This window comes from Cnephaeus nilssonii (genome assembly GCF_951640355.1).
Source record: "Cnephaeus nilssonii genome assembly, chromosome: 6".
NCBI lineage: Eukaryota > Metazoa > Chordata > Mammalia > Chiroptera > Vespertilionidae > Cnephaeus > Cnephaeus nilssonii.
The window spans coordinates 103002786-103019796 of record NC_137077.1 but is presented as its reverse complement, the minus strand read 5'-3'; the positions used below and the strand labels follow the sequence as shown (position 1 = coordinate 103019796).

Here is a 17011-nt window from a genome sequence, read left to right as displayed (position 1 = left end):
AAGCCTCACAGCTGTTCCAGCTTTCAGTAGCTTCTTTTCAGACTGAATTCTAGGGAGCACTGTCAAGCTTCTTTTGCTGTCCCTAGCTCCCGTTGTGTCTGCCGTGAGGATGTCCCATGTCCTGGCTCTGACTTCCTCGTAGCTTTTTTCTTCAATGTGGGCCGTCTTTGTGGCCCCTGCCCTTGCTTAGCTCCTTCTCTTTAGTCTGCTGGGGTCACTCAGTGGTCATTGACTGCTGCTCTGAGATGTCAGTTGGGAGGGACAGGACTCTCCCTCCCTCACCTAGCTGCTCCATGTCATGGCTCTGTAACTAGGTCACTAGCTGGGTAAATGTCCCATGTGCTGGTGCCTCCTCATTTATGTCTTTAAGCCCAGACCCCAGGTCAAGGTGTAACTAGTTCCTGAATGCAACCCCCCTTGCTCCCAAGGGTTGCTGCTGCTCATCCAGGTTTCATCATCCACCTAAAGTCTATGGTTGTCCCTTCTAGGCCACCTTCCCCCTAGCTTCCAGACGCAACTCCCTAAAGGGTACTTTTGGGCATATTACTCCTTAGCTTAACTGCAAACAGTGGTTCCCCATCTTCTGCACTGAGTCCAGAAAGGCTTGGAGAGCCTTTCAAATCCAGCCCCTGTGCACCTCCTGTTCTCTTCCCTCCTCTTCTCTTCAGGAAGAGCCTCCACCCCACAAATCTGAACCTGGTGGGTGGGTGGTGCCTACAGCCTTCACATTCTTCTGCTGTTTTGTATATGCTGTTCCCTCTGGCTGGAAATTCATTCTTCCTACCCTCATATTTGGTTATCTCTGCTTCAAACAGTTTTCTGACTTTTTCCTTTATTCTCCCATCTGTTAAATGTTTTGTGTGGGTTTTTCTCCTTTCCCGCATCTCTTTTTCTTTCTTTTTTTTTAATATATTTTTTTATGGATTTCAGAGAGGAAGGGATAGGGAGAGAGAGAAACATCAATGATGAGAGAGAAATATTGATTGGCTGCCTCCTGCACACCCCTCACCGGGGGTCGAGCCCACAACCTGCGCATGTGCCCTTGACCGGAATCGAACCTGGGACCCTTCAGTCCTAAGGCTGATGCTCTATCCACTGAGCCAAACCAGCTAGGGCCCGCATCTCTTTTTCTTTGAAGCTGTTTGTTTGCCCACCACACCTTCACTTCTCTCTTGTCTGTGAACTTGCTAAAAGCAGGGTTTTATTCTTCTTTATGTCTGCAGTGCCTGAGATTTAGGCATTTGGTATGCAGATAGCATGTGGGTGGGGTAAATGAGTGGATTGGGGGAGGGGGAGTTGGGATGAATGTATTTGCTTACTGTCAGGCCACTGCTTTGCTTTGATTGTTTATTGTGAAGATTTATCTCTTCTCTGTTTTAGGAAACAAGTTATGTTTGTAAATTCCCCTAGGAGAAGCCATACCTTGTGCCTCAGTTCTCAGACACCATCACTCAGGAATCTCCAAATGTGTTTTGTTGGAATGTGACCTTGGGTTTCAGAAAATGAGGTATTTCACAACAGATGCTTAGACCAGGAAGTCACTGAAAATGAGTGTGGTTGCAGTATGTCCCATTTTACACTAATTAAGCAGAGCTCTAGGGTTCTGGCCCATGGCCAACACAGAGCTAGGGGACTCAGTTCCCGCATCTGTAGTTCACTATCTGCATAGCCTTACAACAGTCCTTTCAGTGACTTTGATATGGTAGATGTCATGAACTAAAATATGGGTTTCATGTTGAAAGTGTATTTAGTGTGGTATTTTCTTTCTAAATGCAGGTAGTCTCCTCTGAGCTACCTTAAGAAAGGCGATGGTCATGACCCTCCATCTTCCCACTGAAATGCGACTGAGTTGAGTGGTTTTTCTCTGAGCAGGATGCAAAGGTGATTTCTTTCCTGGGTTCTTGTCCAGGTGGATTCGAAGAATGAAGCCACAGACAAAAGGTGGTATAGGAAAAGGTGGGAATTTATTGGAAACAAGCACAGACTCCCATGTAGGGACAGGGTCCTAAAGGGGTAGCCCACTAAGCCTTTTTTCCTAAGGTTTATGAAGGCTGCAGTTCTTTGTGTCCTAATATTCCTTTCTGATTGGTTACTACAAGCAGTTTCAAAGCTCAAACCCACATGGGGCCCCTTCTTTGTCTCCCCCTTCAGTGCTAGAATTCTCTAACGCCTGTGAAAATATGTTTTCCTCTTCCATTTGTCAGCATTTCTCTATCCCCTGTGGCTTTTCCCTATCGCCTGTGAATGGGTGTCTTCCTCTCCTCGTACCCTGTGGCACCTTTTGTTCCTTGTGAATGTATGCCTTTGGCAGCTCCATGGCCCTCACCTTTGTAGTCCTCCCCCATGGACCCACTTCATTTCTAAAACTCCCTAAACCTGCCTATTTTAGCCCTAAAACTCCTTTCACCACCTTTAAAAATGTGATTTCAATGTCATCTCTTGGGGTTTTCTGTTGTATATGGTTATGTAATAGATAACTCTTAGAACAAGCCTGACACATAGTAAATACTGGTTAAATATTAGTTATCCTGATTTTTTTTCCACATGAGTATGTCTGAAGCAGTTTCTTTTCACAGTTCTAAAATTTCTTCCTTTTATTATTATTTTTTTTAATGTTTTGTTATTTTTTAAAAATATATATTTTTAATTGATTTCAGAGAGGAAGTGTCCCAAGTAGATCCCGGGAAAGTATCTGGAATGTTTATCTAAGGCATCCCTTGAGATAAACTTTAACCGTGCAGGTGTGGGACATTCAAGTAGTTGCTAGCAAAGAGGCTACTCTAGGCAAACAGGACCAAGGGCAGGCTTAGTGCCAAAAAACCTAGAAGCTTTAATTTAAATTTTAAGCGTACGTAAAATAATTCAATTAACTGCCAGAGGAATTACACCACATGAAACATATGCAGTTGCAAATCACGCAGCACTTTATTACTCACACAATTCCTGGTGCTGCGGGTACAGGCTTATTCGGGATCCCGGTGGTGCTGTCCTCTGGGGTCCGGCACCTGGGCTGGTCCGGTCCGGATGCAGGGGGCTGGCATTTCTCACCCGAGAGCTTGGTTGCATCTTGATCAATTGGGAGTTACTAGCCGTGCTTCTGTCATCTGGCAGGAAGAGGAGCGTGGAGCTGCGTCGCTTGCTGAACTGACAAAAGGACGTGCCTTTGTGGCTGTCTTGACAGGCGAGCACGTTGGCTGGTCTGAACCCCCAGTTTTAAAGCCTGTACCGCACCTCGCAGCAGGCCAGGTGGCTATCAATGAATTAGGTCAATGCACACATGTTAATCTCAAACAGGGCGAGGGGCTACATGTGGTTATCTAGGGAGAGTACATCACTCATTCAATTGGTTATCTTGACAAGTCACTCTGAGTCAGTAACTGAAGTTCAAATCCTTATCTAGGAGGTACACACGCTTCAGGGCAGTGGGGAATGTGTCCTTAATATCATACTTTAAGTTTCAAGGGAAGTTAATTTAAACATTTTAAAATCTTAACATTTTTAGGCATTTTTAAACATCCTATCTAATAATAGAGTAACATGTAAATTACCATCACTCCGCTACGCCCACGATTGGGCGGCGGGAGGCTGGGGGGCGGGACTCGGGGTGGCCTATCCGGCCATTGAGAGGCACGGATCCGCTGCCACTGAGGGGGGCTACCCTGCTGTTGAGAGGCGTAGGGGGCGGGACTCCCGCCCCCTGTGCCTCTCAAAGGCCAGATCCGCGGCCGCTGAGGGGGCCTGCCATGGACACCCAGCTGCGCCTCTCAACGGCAGGGTAGCCAGGTGTCTGCGGCAGCCCCCCTCAGCGGCCATGGATCTGGCCGTTGAGAGGCGCAGGGGGCGGGAGTCCCGCCCCCTACGCCTCTCAACAGCAGGGTAGCCCCCCTCAGCGGCCGCGGACCATCAACAGTGGGGGAGCTGGGTGCCTGTCTGCTCCGGCACCAGCGGACAGGCACCCAGCTCCACCGCGAAAAGTGAAAGCATGTAGGGGACCCTACACGTGCATGATTCAATCATGCACTGGGCCTCTAGTTTCTATATATAACTACAACAGGAAGGGAGAGGGAGAGAGATAGAAACATCAATGATGATCTGCCTCCTGCATGCCCCCTATTGGGGATTGAGCCCACAACCTGGGCATGCGCCCTGACCAGGAATCGAACCGTTACCTCCTTGTTCATAGGTTTATGCTCAGCTCCTGAGCCACACCGGCTGGGCCATTCTCTCTTTAAAGAATGCTCTTTGGGTCAGTTTTTCATTGAGCCTGGAGGGCATGCAGGCTTTTGCCTTTACAATCTATGGGCCTCAGTGCTCCTTGTGGCAGTTAATTTGAATAGGACACAGGCATTGTCTCCCTCATTGTTCTTACCAAGTGTTATCATCTGCTCCTTAGAGGGAGGGGGTAGAAGATTAAATGACTTGCCCAAGGTCACCCAGATAAGCAAATTGAGCTAGATACTTTGCTGGCTGCTAAGGGCCCTGTCAGTGGTTGGTCTTGAATTTATTTTCTGAATGCAACAACAACAGTATACAGTGAATTGGGTCGGTATAATCACTGTTGGAAAATGCTGAAGTCGTTGCTGATCTATGCTTACAGCTTTAATTTGTTCTTAGTCTGGTCACAATGCACTCTAAGAAAACACCCACCTAGCCCTAGCCGGTTTGGCTCAGTGGATGGAGCCTCGGCCTGCGGACTGAGGGGTCCCAGGTTCGATTCCGGTCAAGGGCATGTGCTCGGGTTGCGGGCTTGATCCCATTGTGGGGCATGCAGGAGGCAGCCGATCAGTGATTCTCTCTCATCATTGATGTTTCTACTGGTATCTCTCTCTCCCCCTTCCTTCCTCTCTGAAATCAATAAAAAACATATTAAAAAAAAAGAAAACACCCACCTGTCTTTACTATATAAGTGTCAATTTCTACAAGAAAGATATTTTTACTTTGATATTTAGGAAAAAATGGTGACAAGAAGTTGACATGTTTATAAACAATCAAGGAAGTAGTTACCTTGAAAGTCTCCTGATACCTTGTGCTGGAACTATTTTCAATTGCAATATAGGACATCTTCGATGTGATAATTTTCTGGTATCTTTCAGGAAATTTGGGAGGGTTTTATAAGGAAAACTTTCCAAAGAGATAGAACAGCCACAGCTTTAGGTGGGTGAGAGGTTGGTGAAGCCCCGGGATAAAGGACAGTGGTATGAACCAGACATTGATTGCTTATATAGGGGTGGGAACATCCAGCCCGTGGCTGTATAAGCCCATGAAATCATTTGGTCTGGCCCTGTCAAGGCATTAGTGTAACCGGACAATCAATGGATCCGTGCTGCCTGTCACTACTTGAGCCAGTTAAGCAGAGACAGGGTTGAATCCTTTATTCGAGTGTATTCCAATACTGCCGGAGTATGGGAGAGCAGCAGGTCACCCACAAAAACCTGCTCTGCAGCCCCCCATAAGCCAGCTGCTTATATAGGGTAGGACAGATTACATGGGGAAATATGAATTATAGGTATGGGGAAGTATGGATTACAGGCATGGGGAAGTAGACTATACAGGCTGGGGTGGGACTCCATTGTTTGGACAACAAGTTTAATCTTTCCACGATAATAGGCAGTTCTTGAATGAGAATGGACCACATTCCAAGGTTGACTCCCACGTCCCGGGGGCATACTACTTCCAGCCAAGTTAGAATGTCCTTTCTTTAACCAGAATAAAGCAATCATGGTTAATCCAGTTAACTGTCATGATATTTTGAGTTTAATTTAAAAAGGTCCACCACTTGCGTCTATAGATGCTTATGGTGTACAAGTGGTTAATAGAGCATGATTAATATTTCCCATAACCATAGCTAGTCCTCAGTATTATATTTTTACCCCTAACATTAGGGTTGAGAATTAAATGTTCGATCAAATTTTTAGGCCCTTGAATTATGTTATAAATATCCAAATGGCCTTTGGCAGAAAAAAAGATTCCCCACTCCTAATTTGTTAGGAACAAGCCAGAAATTCAAGACCCTGTGTAAGAAAGTTTTGCTCCGATACTTAAGCTGTGGATTTAGAAATGAAATATATAACAATGAGTATTCTTGCCTTGAGTTGAATATTTATTAGTATCAGTTTGTGGAGATTGGCTTTATTGTAGATTATATAGTCCACGAAACATCTTGGGACAACCCTGGATATCATGTGCTCTAACCAGAATCAAACAGCTTTATAATTTCTGAGAGGTGATGGTGATACGGAATTTTTGGACTGGAACCCGGATTCTTTGTCCGCCGGAGTCGAAGAATGAATCCACAGACAAGGTGGTATAGCAAAGGTGGAAATTTATTGAAGAACAAGTACAGACTCCCATGTGGGGAAAGGGAAAGATTCTCACAGCACAGACTCCCATGTGGGGAGGGGGAAAGAGTTCCACAGACTTCCTGTTTCCATGGTTCATAAAGGCTGCAGTTCCTGCATCCTGATATCCCCTCTAATTGGTCAGTATTCCCTTTCCAATTGGTTACTATAGTAACTCCTGAGGCCCTCCTCCCTCATTGTCCTGTCCTCTCATTCTTTCTGGGCTTTCTTCCTCTTTTTTATTTTGTAAATAGAGACCTCTAGACTTTCCCAGTTCCCTTATCTTGGGTAGATGTAGCTGTTGCCTTGTGTTATGGAGGTGTACCTGTTGCTGCTTCCTTGTCTTATGGAGATGTAACTGCACCTGGCTTCCTTGTGTTTTGGAAATGTACCTTCTCCCAGTCTGTAGCCCTGTGTTTTTTCCATGGACCCCAGTTCTAAAAATTCCCTAAGCCTGCCTATATGCCCCTAAAATTCCTGTTCCAATGGTTTCTTTCTTGATCTTTCCAAGTTGAATATTTTCAAGATAATTGTCCATTTCTGAAAAGTGTTATGTGAAAACCACAAATGAGCATTGTCTTCCCATTTTCTTTTTCAGATAGTGATGATCTTCAAATTGAAGGCTCTGAAAACTTTTGGTTCTCTATAGGAACTGCAAAAATTGAAGGAAAGAAAATGTTTAAAAGGCAATTGTTTTGAAACTATGTTTACAACTAACTGATACTGTTCAGTTTTTTAAAATAAAACCCTTTAAGAAGATTGTATTTATGGTAAGAAGAAATTGGACTTAAAATGAGGCCAAAGACTTTTCCTGCTACGACTTACTCTGGAAACAGTCGGCAACGACTGCAGGAGATTCGTGAGGGGCTGAAGCAGCCCTCGAAGTCTTCCACTCACGGGCCCCCTGTGGGACCAAGCGACACTTCCCTAGACACCAGCGTCCTGGGGGGCAAGGATATTGCGCGGCAGCAGCAGCCAAGAACTGCCCCAAAGTTTGGCCCGTACCAGAAGGCCCTGAGGGAGATCCGATACTCCTTGTTGCCCTTCGCCAACGAATCAGGTCCCCCGGCCTCTGCAGAAGTGAACCGACAGATGCTGCAGGAGCTGGTGAACGCTGGCTGTGACCAGGTGGGTGAGCTCCCAGGCCCTGTGTGGCCATCACAGTAAGGGCTCCCCATAAAGGTGGTTTGAGTGGTTCACTATTCAGAGAAGGGTTTCCAGGTTAGACCCTTTCTCTCCAAAAGGGTCTTTTAAGCTGCTTTTTCTATTCAGGCAAAATCCAGAGTTTTCTGAATTGGGCCACATGTATGTCTCGTTTTGTCCTTGAGAAAGGCTCTCACATGGAGCACTTTCTTTGGGGTTTGGTTGGGCTTATTCTAAACTGTCATAGGGAAGAGGAGAATGGTTTCCTTTATCTTGTTTTTGGTTTGTGCAAAAGGGGAAGCTTGATTAACACAAATTGGCAATCCTTGACTGTTTTCCGCTATTTAAAAAACAGTTGATATGCCATTATAGGAGACGCAACTATATTACATCTAACTTCACATATTAAGAAACTAGAGGCCCAGTGCACGAATTCGTGCACGGTTGGGATCCAGACGGCCCAGCCACAATCGGGGTGGATGGGGGCGATGCCTGTTGGGAGGAGGAGATGGTGGGAGGTTGGCAGGCCAGCCCGCCCCATTGGGGTCTGATCAGGGCTGGGCCAGCTGGGGGGAGGGAGCCACAGGTGATTGGCTGATGGGCCCCGCCCCCAAATGGGGTGAGGGTTTCGATCAGGTGTCAGCTGCCAGGGTGAGGGGCTGTGGGAGGTTGGCTGGCCAGTCCCACCTCCGATTGGTGTGGGGGCGGCCAATCAGGGTGGAGCTGGCTGGGGGGAGAAGCAGCAGGCCGATCAGAGTGGTGGGGGCCCATCGGGGGTGGGGCTTGACAGGGGGAAGGGCTGCAGGAGGTTGGCCAGCCTGTCCTACCCCCAGATCAGGCCAGTTTGCTGGCCGCAGTGGGCATCATAGTGACCAGTTGTTCTCGTCGTTACGACATTCTGGTCGCTGGCTTTTTACATATATAGACTAGAAGCCCGATGCACGAAGATTCGTGCGAGAATGGGCTTTCCTTTCCCTGGCTGCTGGCACCAACTTTCCACTCCGGCCCAGCCCCTTTCTGCTCAGGCCCCGGAGGCACCTCTTTCCGCTCTGGGAGCCACCTCTTTCCGATCCCGGAGCCTCCTCTTTTCATCCCAGCCCTGCTTTCTCACACTGCCCAGAGGCCCTGAGAGACTGGGGGTGGGGCAGAACACCTGCATCGGCGATGACGCAAGCGTTCCACCCCCATCACTCGGCATCTGTGTATGCAAATTAACCGCCATCTTTGTTGGGTTAATTTGCATATCACGCCTGATTGGCTGGTGGCGTAGCGGAGGTACGGTCAATTTACATGTCTGTCTATTATTAGGTAAGATGAGAAAGACTAGAGAAATCTTTGAAATGTTGCCAACACAGGCTGCTTTCTCAGTTGCTTAAGAGTAGAGACACATTAGTGGAGGTGGTACTGATCATGCATAAATACACAATTTATAGCTATACCTTTATGATCCTGTTAGCAGTTCACAAAGCTAAATAAAACCCACGTTGAGGGGCAGGGCCATATAACATGGAACCAGTGCTTACTTCAGCAGCACATACACTAAAATTGGAACAAAACAGAGAAGATTAGCATGGCCCCTGCACAAGGATGACATGCAAATTCGTGAAGTGTTCCATTTTTTTCTTTTTTCTTTTTCTTTTAAATATATTTTTATTGATTTTAGAGAGGAAGGGAGAGGGAGAGAGATAAGAAACATCAGTGATGAGAGAGAATCATTGATTGGCTGCCTCCTGCATGCCCCCTACTGGGGAGAGAGCCTGCAACCCGGGCATGTGCCCCGGCCAGGAATCAAACAGAGACCTGGTTCACAGGTCAACGCTTAAGCACTGAGCCATGCCGGTGGGCAGAAGTGTTCCATATTTTTATTGGTGATTACAAAGTAGTCAAGGGGTTGTAAAGTCTAGCATAGGGAATAGGTACCAGGTGGGTACTAGAAATATTGTTGGGGAGGGATGGATACTTTCTAAAGTATATGATTGTCTAACCCAGGGGTCCTCAAACTTTTTAAACAGGGGGCCAGTTCACTGTCCCTCAGACCGTTGGAGGGCCGGACTATAGTTTAAAAAAAACTGAACAAATTCCTATGCACACTGCACATATCTTATTTTGAAGTAAAAAGAACAAAGCGGCAAAAACACCCGCCATGTGGCCCGCGGGCCATAGTTTGAGGACGCCTGGTCTAACCATTATACTGTGCAACTGAAACTAATACAAAATAATATTGAAAGTAAGCTGTAATTGAAAAATAAAAATAAAACACACACGCAAATAAAATGGAACCAGTGTTGAGCCAAGGTAAAAAATGTAATTAGTAAAATGTAACTAGTAAAAATGTAGTTCCTTTATAAAATGACTACTGAAAGCAAGTCCTTAATTACCATCTGTCATCTGAAAAGTCACAGTTGCACAGAAATGGAAATAACTTGGGTATTTTTGCTGCCTTGGAAAATTATGATTTCATGGTCAAAGCACATCAGGATGGCTTCAGCACTTTTGGTTTCTTAGAAATATTCTAAGTATGCACTCCTGGCACCACAGTCCCAGGAAAAGGCTAACAGTGCCCTCTGTTATGTCCCAAAGTAATCTCAATCCTCCTATTGTAGTTTATTACTATAGAATTTACCTAGAGAATTTACATTTCTCTGATGTTATGTTCATGAAATGAACCACGTATTTTGTAGGGCCTTCCTTGACACTTTGGGATATACTGTGACTAACTTGTGTATAGAGAGCATTGTTATGTTGAAAGTTGCTTTTATGAAGCACAGGGTCTGTTGCACATGCATACATACAAACACACTTTTCCATTTGATTTGGACTAAGACTTATTAAATATATTTGAGTGTTTATAGATGAGTATTTTTTTTTGTTACAATGAAATTTATATAAGAAAAATACATGACTCCTAAGAAATAGCTCAGGGACTTTTACCCAGCAAATTACACCTATGTAACTAGCAGGTATGGGTATATTTTTAAATAACAATTTCTGGAAAAGTGAGGACTTTAAGGATTTTCTGTGTAATGGCATAATGTAGATGTCAAATGGTACAATGTTCATAAATGTTTTGCACATAAATTACTAAAGACATGAAAATTTTTATGGGGAAAAGAAATAAGGCCAATAGACTAATATTCCTTAAGGAAGGAGCTGCTATTTAAATATAGATGTAAGGAAGTGGAAAGATAAGTATTTAGAGTGTCATTGGACACTTTGATTACTGGAATAAATAATAACTTCTATTTAGCTTTTACTTTTTATTTTATTTACTAGGGGCCCAGTGCACGAATTCGTGCACGTTGAAAGGAACTGTGGGCCGCGAGGCTTTGGTAGGCACAGGGGCAGGTCTCGGCCCATCCTCCGTGCTCCCTCCTGGGCCGCCCCCCCCCCCCCCCCCCCCCGCCGCGGTCCCCGGTCCTCTGTCTGCCAGCAGCCCTACTCCTGCCGCCACCGCCCCCACGTGCTGACGGCACTGGCCCCTCTTGCACCCACTGATGGCGATTGGAGTGATTGGGGCCGGCGCCAGCAGCGGGTGTGAGCAGGGCCGGTGCTGGCAGCAGGAGCAAAGAATTTTCAGTAACCACCAGAGGTTCACCCTGATGACAGCGACCAGCGCCCGCCTTGGTCTGGCACCCCCGCTCACTCAGTTGTTCCGCCATTCAATTTGCATATTAGCCTTCTATTACATAGGATTTTTATTAATTTTAGAGAGAGGAAGGGAGAGAGGGAAACATACATTTGTTGTTCCACGTTATTTATGTACCAGAGGCCCGGTGCACGAATTTGTGCACAGGTGGGGGTCCCTTGGCCTGGCCGGCAATCAAGGCCTATAGGGGGCCAGCCGGCCACGGGGAGGGAACCCGGGAGGTTGGCCGGCTGTCACCCTTATCGGGGCCTATGGAGGGGGGCAGCTGGCCAGGGGAAGGGACCGTGGGAGGTTGGCTGGCCAGCCCCCTGATCGGGGCCATCTGGGGGGGTCGGCTGGCCAGGCCAAGAGGCTGTGGGAGGTTGGCCTACGGGGGTGGGGAGGGGCCATGGGAGGTTGGCCAGGTGGCAGGGGGTGAGGGGCTGCGGGAGGTTGGCTATGGGAGCGCACTGACCACCAGGGGGCAGCTCCTGCATTGAGCATCTGCCCCCTGGTGGTCAGTGCGCGTCATAGTGACTGATCGACCGGTCGTTCCTGTCGTTCATTCGTAACAGTCGCTTAGGTTTTTATATATATAGATTCATTGGTTTCTTCTTGTATGTGCCCTGACTGGGAATTGAACCCAAAACCTTGGTATATCGGGATGGTGCTCCAGCCCACTGAACTACCTGTCCAGGGCAGCTTTGACTTTTTAAAGCATTTAGTTTCACTTTTTCTGTTCATCTTTATGGTCTCAAATTACCAGGTTTTCCCTCTTTCTTCCTGACAAAGTTTTAAAATCACTTGTTTGATTTTGCAGTGATGTTAAAATATGTAACATTCCTGCTCCTCAGAAGCATGTTACTTGTGTTCTCAGTGCATGGTTGGGAGCTAACAGGTATGAGGGTGCTCACTGCACTCGGACTACTGTGTGTGCAGTGAAGGTGGAGCTTGGGAGAGCCTGGAGCTAATTCAGTGGCTCTCAGACCCTTAGAATAACAAAGCAGTTTACCATGTATGTCCCCTGAAGGAAGACAGATGAGAGATTTCCTTCAGTCAGGTGCACTAGGAAATGCTTTAAACAGTTGCTATGTGCTTTTTCTCTTTGGACAACCTGCATCCTGACCTCCCTGAACTTCCCTCAATGATCTGCGTGAGGAGTGCTAAGTCTGGAAGTTTTGCAGACTATTTAGGGCCCTGGCCTGACACGCTACATTTCTTTGGTCTAGAATTTCTCTGTTAGTCTAATTTTCCTAATTCTGATTTAATATTGTATGTGTTTAAGTGATTTAAATCTCTAGTGGAGTGAGGTTAGGAAGAAATGTAAACAAACAAACAAACTGATTTATTATAACAAATGCAGCAGAAGGAAAAAGTCAATGGTCAGGATGTGCATTTAAAGGCAGGTTTCCTGAGAACAATGGTCATAGCACCGAGTAAGTTAGGGTGATCTGGTTAGTAGGAAAAGGGGGTGAATTCTTTGCATTCTCAAGCTAAAAGGTGCAGAAAGTCAAGCTTCTCAATTTTCCTATATAATAAAACCCTAATATGCAAATCAACCGAATGGCGGAATGATCACCAGGGCGCAGCCGCTCAACTCAGAAGCTGCCCCCTGGTGAGCAGTGCACTCCCTCAGGGGGAGCGCTGCTCAGCCAGAAGCCGGGCTCACGGCTGACAAATGCAGCAGTGGTGGTGGGAGCCTCGCCCACCTCCGAGGAAGCGCTAAGGACCCCTCAGGGGATGTCCGACTGCTGGCTTAGGCCCGCTCCCCCGAGGGGTCCTGGACTGCGAGAGGGCACAGGCTGGGCTGAGGGACCCCTCCGCCCCCAGTGCACAAATGTCGTGCGCTGTGCCTCTAGTCCTATATGGTATTCCTCAACCTTTTGCCAAATGAGGGAGACCTGCAGAAGGGTGAGGTCTGCTGGGCCCTCAGATCCCCCATCCCATGCATGGTGTTTGAATAGCCCTCGGGCCAAGTGCTGGTGTGGTTCTGAGTACTGGCCTCACTGAAACCATACAGCAGTGGTTTGACATGGACTCCAGTGGTCCTCTCAGCATTTCAGAGGCAACTATGGCTTGGTTTCAGGGATCACATAGGTAGCTGGAGCTCTGCCCTGCCCCCGTTGTTACTGATCTGTGTCCCCAGCAAGTGCTGGTTTCATGTGATTGTTTCACACACGTGATAGGAAGGACAGCAGTGCTCCCTTGGTGTGGCCCATGCATGCTGCTTGTCTCCTCACCGTGGACTACTACGGCCATTGTCAGTGCTTTGTTTGCTGATGTGTGCCATCCCTGGTGGGTTATTCTCTGGGACTTCTTTATGTCTAGCTCTGGCCCCCTGCAGTCCACCAGGCTGGTCCTTCCTAGGGAGCCCGCTCACTTTTTCCCTGTGCCCTATGGCCTGGCCTGCTCCCGGGCACTCTCCCAAAGGCTTCTTGTGGGGTACTTTTGACATCTTGTTTTTTTGGCTGGTTATGTTGCTTCCCACCTTCCTGTGTCTGGATTTGGCCATCTGTTGTGGTTCAACTCAAATTCTTATTACCACAGGTTCTTCTTGATTCTTCCAGCTGCATATGAGCTGCTTCTTCCACACAGTCATTTATTTCTAACTCCAAAGGGGCCCTTGTTGGCAGATTACTGTGCCCCTGTGCCCTGCCCACTCTCCTGTGTGTGCAGTGCTGGGGGTGGGGGTGGGGGCAAGTGCCTCTGAGATGTGCTCAGTCAGAGGTGAAAAGAGAGCTTTGCAAAGATGCTCCCATGGACCAACCCTCGGAGAATCCTCAGCTCACTCGTCAGATGCTGGCATGGACAGAAACATGACTTTGCATCATTTACTTTGTTTAGCTCTAACAATGTGCACTATCAGGAAAGCTCTAGAGATGCCGTGAGAAAGGCTAACACTGAGCCATTCTTCCTTTATCTCAATGACAAGATCCTGCCTCAGGATTACTTCACTGTAATATAAGTATTTTGCTAATGAAAACGATGAAGTCATTCCTCTTGGACAGGAATGACTTTTCAGTGTTACTGAACACCCATTGCTGCCCTGAATATTAATAAGAGGAGAAGGAAAAAAGAAACACTTTAGCTTAGGAATGTCAGTAATGTCACAGGAAATTGTATTACAATAGATTTTGGGTGTAGCAGTTCCTTGCCTCCCCTCCCCTCCTTTTTTTGACTTTCAACTTAAATTTGGCCCTGCCAAAAAATAAACTGTATACCTTTACTAGTAAAGGTAGGATTTAAAATTACTTTGACAAAACACAAACAAGTCATACCTTTCTACCATACTCCCCCACCCCCTTCTCTCTAATTATTAAAGTAACTAGAGGCCTGCTGCACGAAATTCGTGCACTGACGGGGAGAGGTGTCCCTCAGCCCAGCCTGTACCCTCTCCAATCTGGGACCCCATGGGGGATGTCTGACTGCTGGTTTAGGACATTCCTCTCACAATCCAGGACTGCTGGCTCCTAACTGCTCACCTGCCTGCCTGCCTGATCGCCCCCTAACCACTCCCCTGCCGGCCTGATTAACACCTAACTGCTCCCCTGCCAGCCCGATCACCCTCAACTGCCTTCCCCACTGTCCTGGTCGCCCCCAACTGCCCTCCCCTGCCGGCCTGATCTCGCCCCCAACTGCCCTCCCCTGCCAGCCTGATCTCATCTCCAACTGCCCTCCCCTACCAGTCTGATCTCGCCCCCAACTGCCCTCCCCTGCCAGCCTGATTGCCCCCAATTGCCCTCTGCTGGCCTGATCTTGCTCCCAACTGCCCTCCTCTGCTGGCCAATGTGGTTCTGATTGGTCGGTTTCTATGCCAGTCAGCATCAAAAGCTCCGCCTCCTAGGCAGCCATTGGCTCCTCACAGTTGACCCAGATTTGGTTCTGATTGGTCGGTTTCTATGCCAGTCAGCATCTCTGGGCCTATCAGAAAGGCGGGGCTGATCAGCAGCCCAGGTGGAGGCCTGGAGAGAAATGGAGGTGCGGCTGCTGACCAGGCCCGGAAAGAAAGAGAGAGGCAAGTGCTGATCAACAGCTGCCACAGAGGCTATGGATCAGACCCTGCTTCTCTCTGGGCCTGATTCGCAGCCCCCTCAGCAGTCAGTGCTGGGTCGCCACAGCAACCCAGCGCTGACTGCAGAACTGACTTCTGGTTGGTCAAGCCTCCCGGTCATTGCGGATGTGACAGGCCAAGGGTTTTTAATATATTAGGATATGTGTTATTGTATAAATTTGGAAAATATAGAAAAGTATAAAAAGAGAATAAAAATTGCCTATAATTCTGTTAGCTCAGATATTTTGGTGTAAAAGAGGCCAAAATTTTTTTCTAATGAAAGGAAATTAAAGAAAGTGAGGAGGAATGTACCAGTGGTGACAGGTGGAAAAGAGTTTATCACAAAACAATATATACAATATGATCCCAATTCTTCTGTTGCAAAATATCCATATGTGTATTTCATTATCTGTTACCACCAAACCCCATCAGTGCGCTTCCAGAGTGTGCCTGGCACCTGTGCGCCTCCCCTTGTCCCACCGCCACACCTCCACCTTCACTCATCCCGATGGCAGCGTCTCCTGACTGTTCTTCCCGCCCTGTCCCCACCTGTTCCCTGCACAGAGCCCTCCCAGTGATCATCCTGAAATGGAAAAGATTTTGTCATTTCCCTTCTGGAAACCCTTCCCACTGTACTTGGGATGAATTCTTGGCTGGGCAGGTAGAGTCCTCCTGCAACCTCTGGTCACATCATTTTTCCTGCAGTTGGTGCTCTGACATATCTAGCTTTACTGCCTTTTCCCAGACTTTCTACACTGGTCCCTGTCTGTGTAATGCCTATTCTTCCTCAAAGGCTTGTCTTGATGTTGTGGACTCAGAAGGCCTTTCTGATCCCTGAGACTAAAACAGATCCCTCTGTTTTATCCTCCCTCATTACATTGTAAATTTCCCTTTATAGCATTTATCAGATTTTGTTACTAAGTAGTGATTTTGTTTAATATCTATCTCAACTTTTTTTTATTTTTTATTTTTTAAAATATATCTTATTGATATTTTACAGAGAGGAAGGGAGAGGGATAGAGAGATATAAACATCGACGAGGGAGAAACATCGATCAGCTGCCTCCTGCACACCTCTTACTGGGGATGTGCCCGCAACCAAGATACATGCACTTGAACAGAATCGAACCTGGGACCTTTGAGTCCACAGGCCGATGCTCTATCCACTGAGCCAAACCAGTCAGGGCTCAACTTTTAGATTTCAAACTCCATGAGGCAGTGGCTTGGTTCTGGTCACCATTCTCTAGGATCTTAAACTTCTCAAAAAGATCTGATAAATAAGGAAATGGATAAACATTTTGTTATATTTTCATTAAAAAATATTTTTATTTATTTTTTTTTTAGAGATAGAGGGAAGGGACAGAGGGAGGAAGGGTGGGCGGGGAGAGGAGAGAGACACACAGACATCTATTTATTGTTCCACTTATGTATGCATTCATTGGTTCTTGTCTGTGCCCTGACTGACTGGGCATTGAACCTGCAACCTTGATATATGGGGTCTAAGCTCTAATCAACAGAGCTACCCAGCCAGGGCTAAATATATATATATATTTTTAATCTTTATTGTTGAAAATATTACATATGTCCCCCTATCTCCCCCATTGACCCCACTAACCTGCCACTGCGCCCCCCCCCGCCACCCCCTCCCCCCGGCCTTCACCACCCTATTGTCTGTGTCCATGGGTTATGCAAATAGGTATACCAGGTCTTTGGTTGATTACCTCCCACCCACCCACCCTCCCCCTTTTCTCCAAGATTCCACACTCTGTTCTATGCTTCTGTGTCTCTGGATCCACTCCATTCATTATTTTGTTAATTAGAGTCCACATATGAGTGAGATCAAGTGATGGACTTA

The 17011-nt window shown here is 47.0% G+C and overlaps 1 protein-coding gene across 1 annotated transcript in view; it reads left to right on the top strand.

Moving 5' to 3' along the window:
• LATS2 (large tumor suppressor kinase 2) overlaps positions 1-17011 on the top strand; it is a 99279-nt gene that overhangs the window by 14358 nt on the left and 67910 nt on the right. The window contains exon 2 of the mRNA XM_079775658.1: positions 6937-7466. Within this exon, the coding sequence (XP_079631784.1) occupies positions 7131-7466 (336 nt within the window). The 5' untranslated portion in view covers positions 6937-7130. The remainder of the gene's footprint in view (positions 1-6936; positions 7467-17011) is intronic.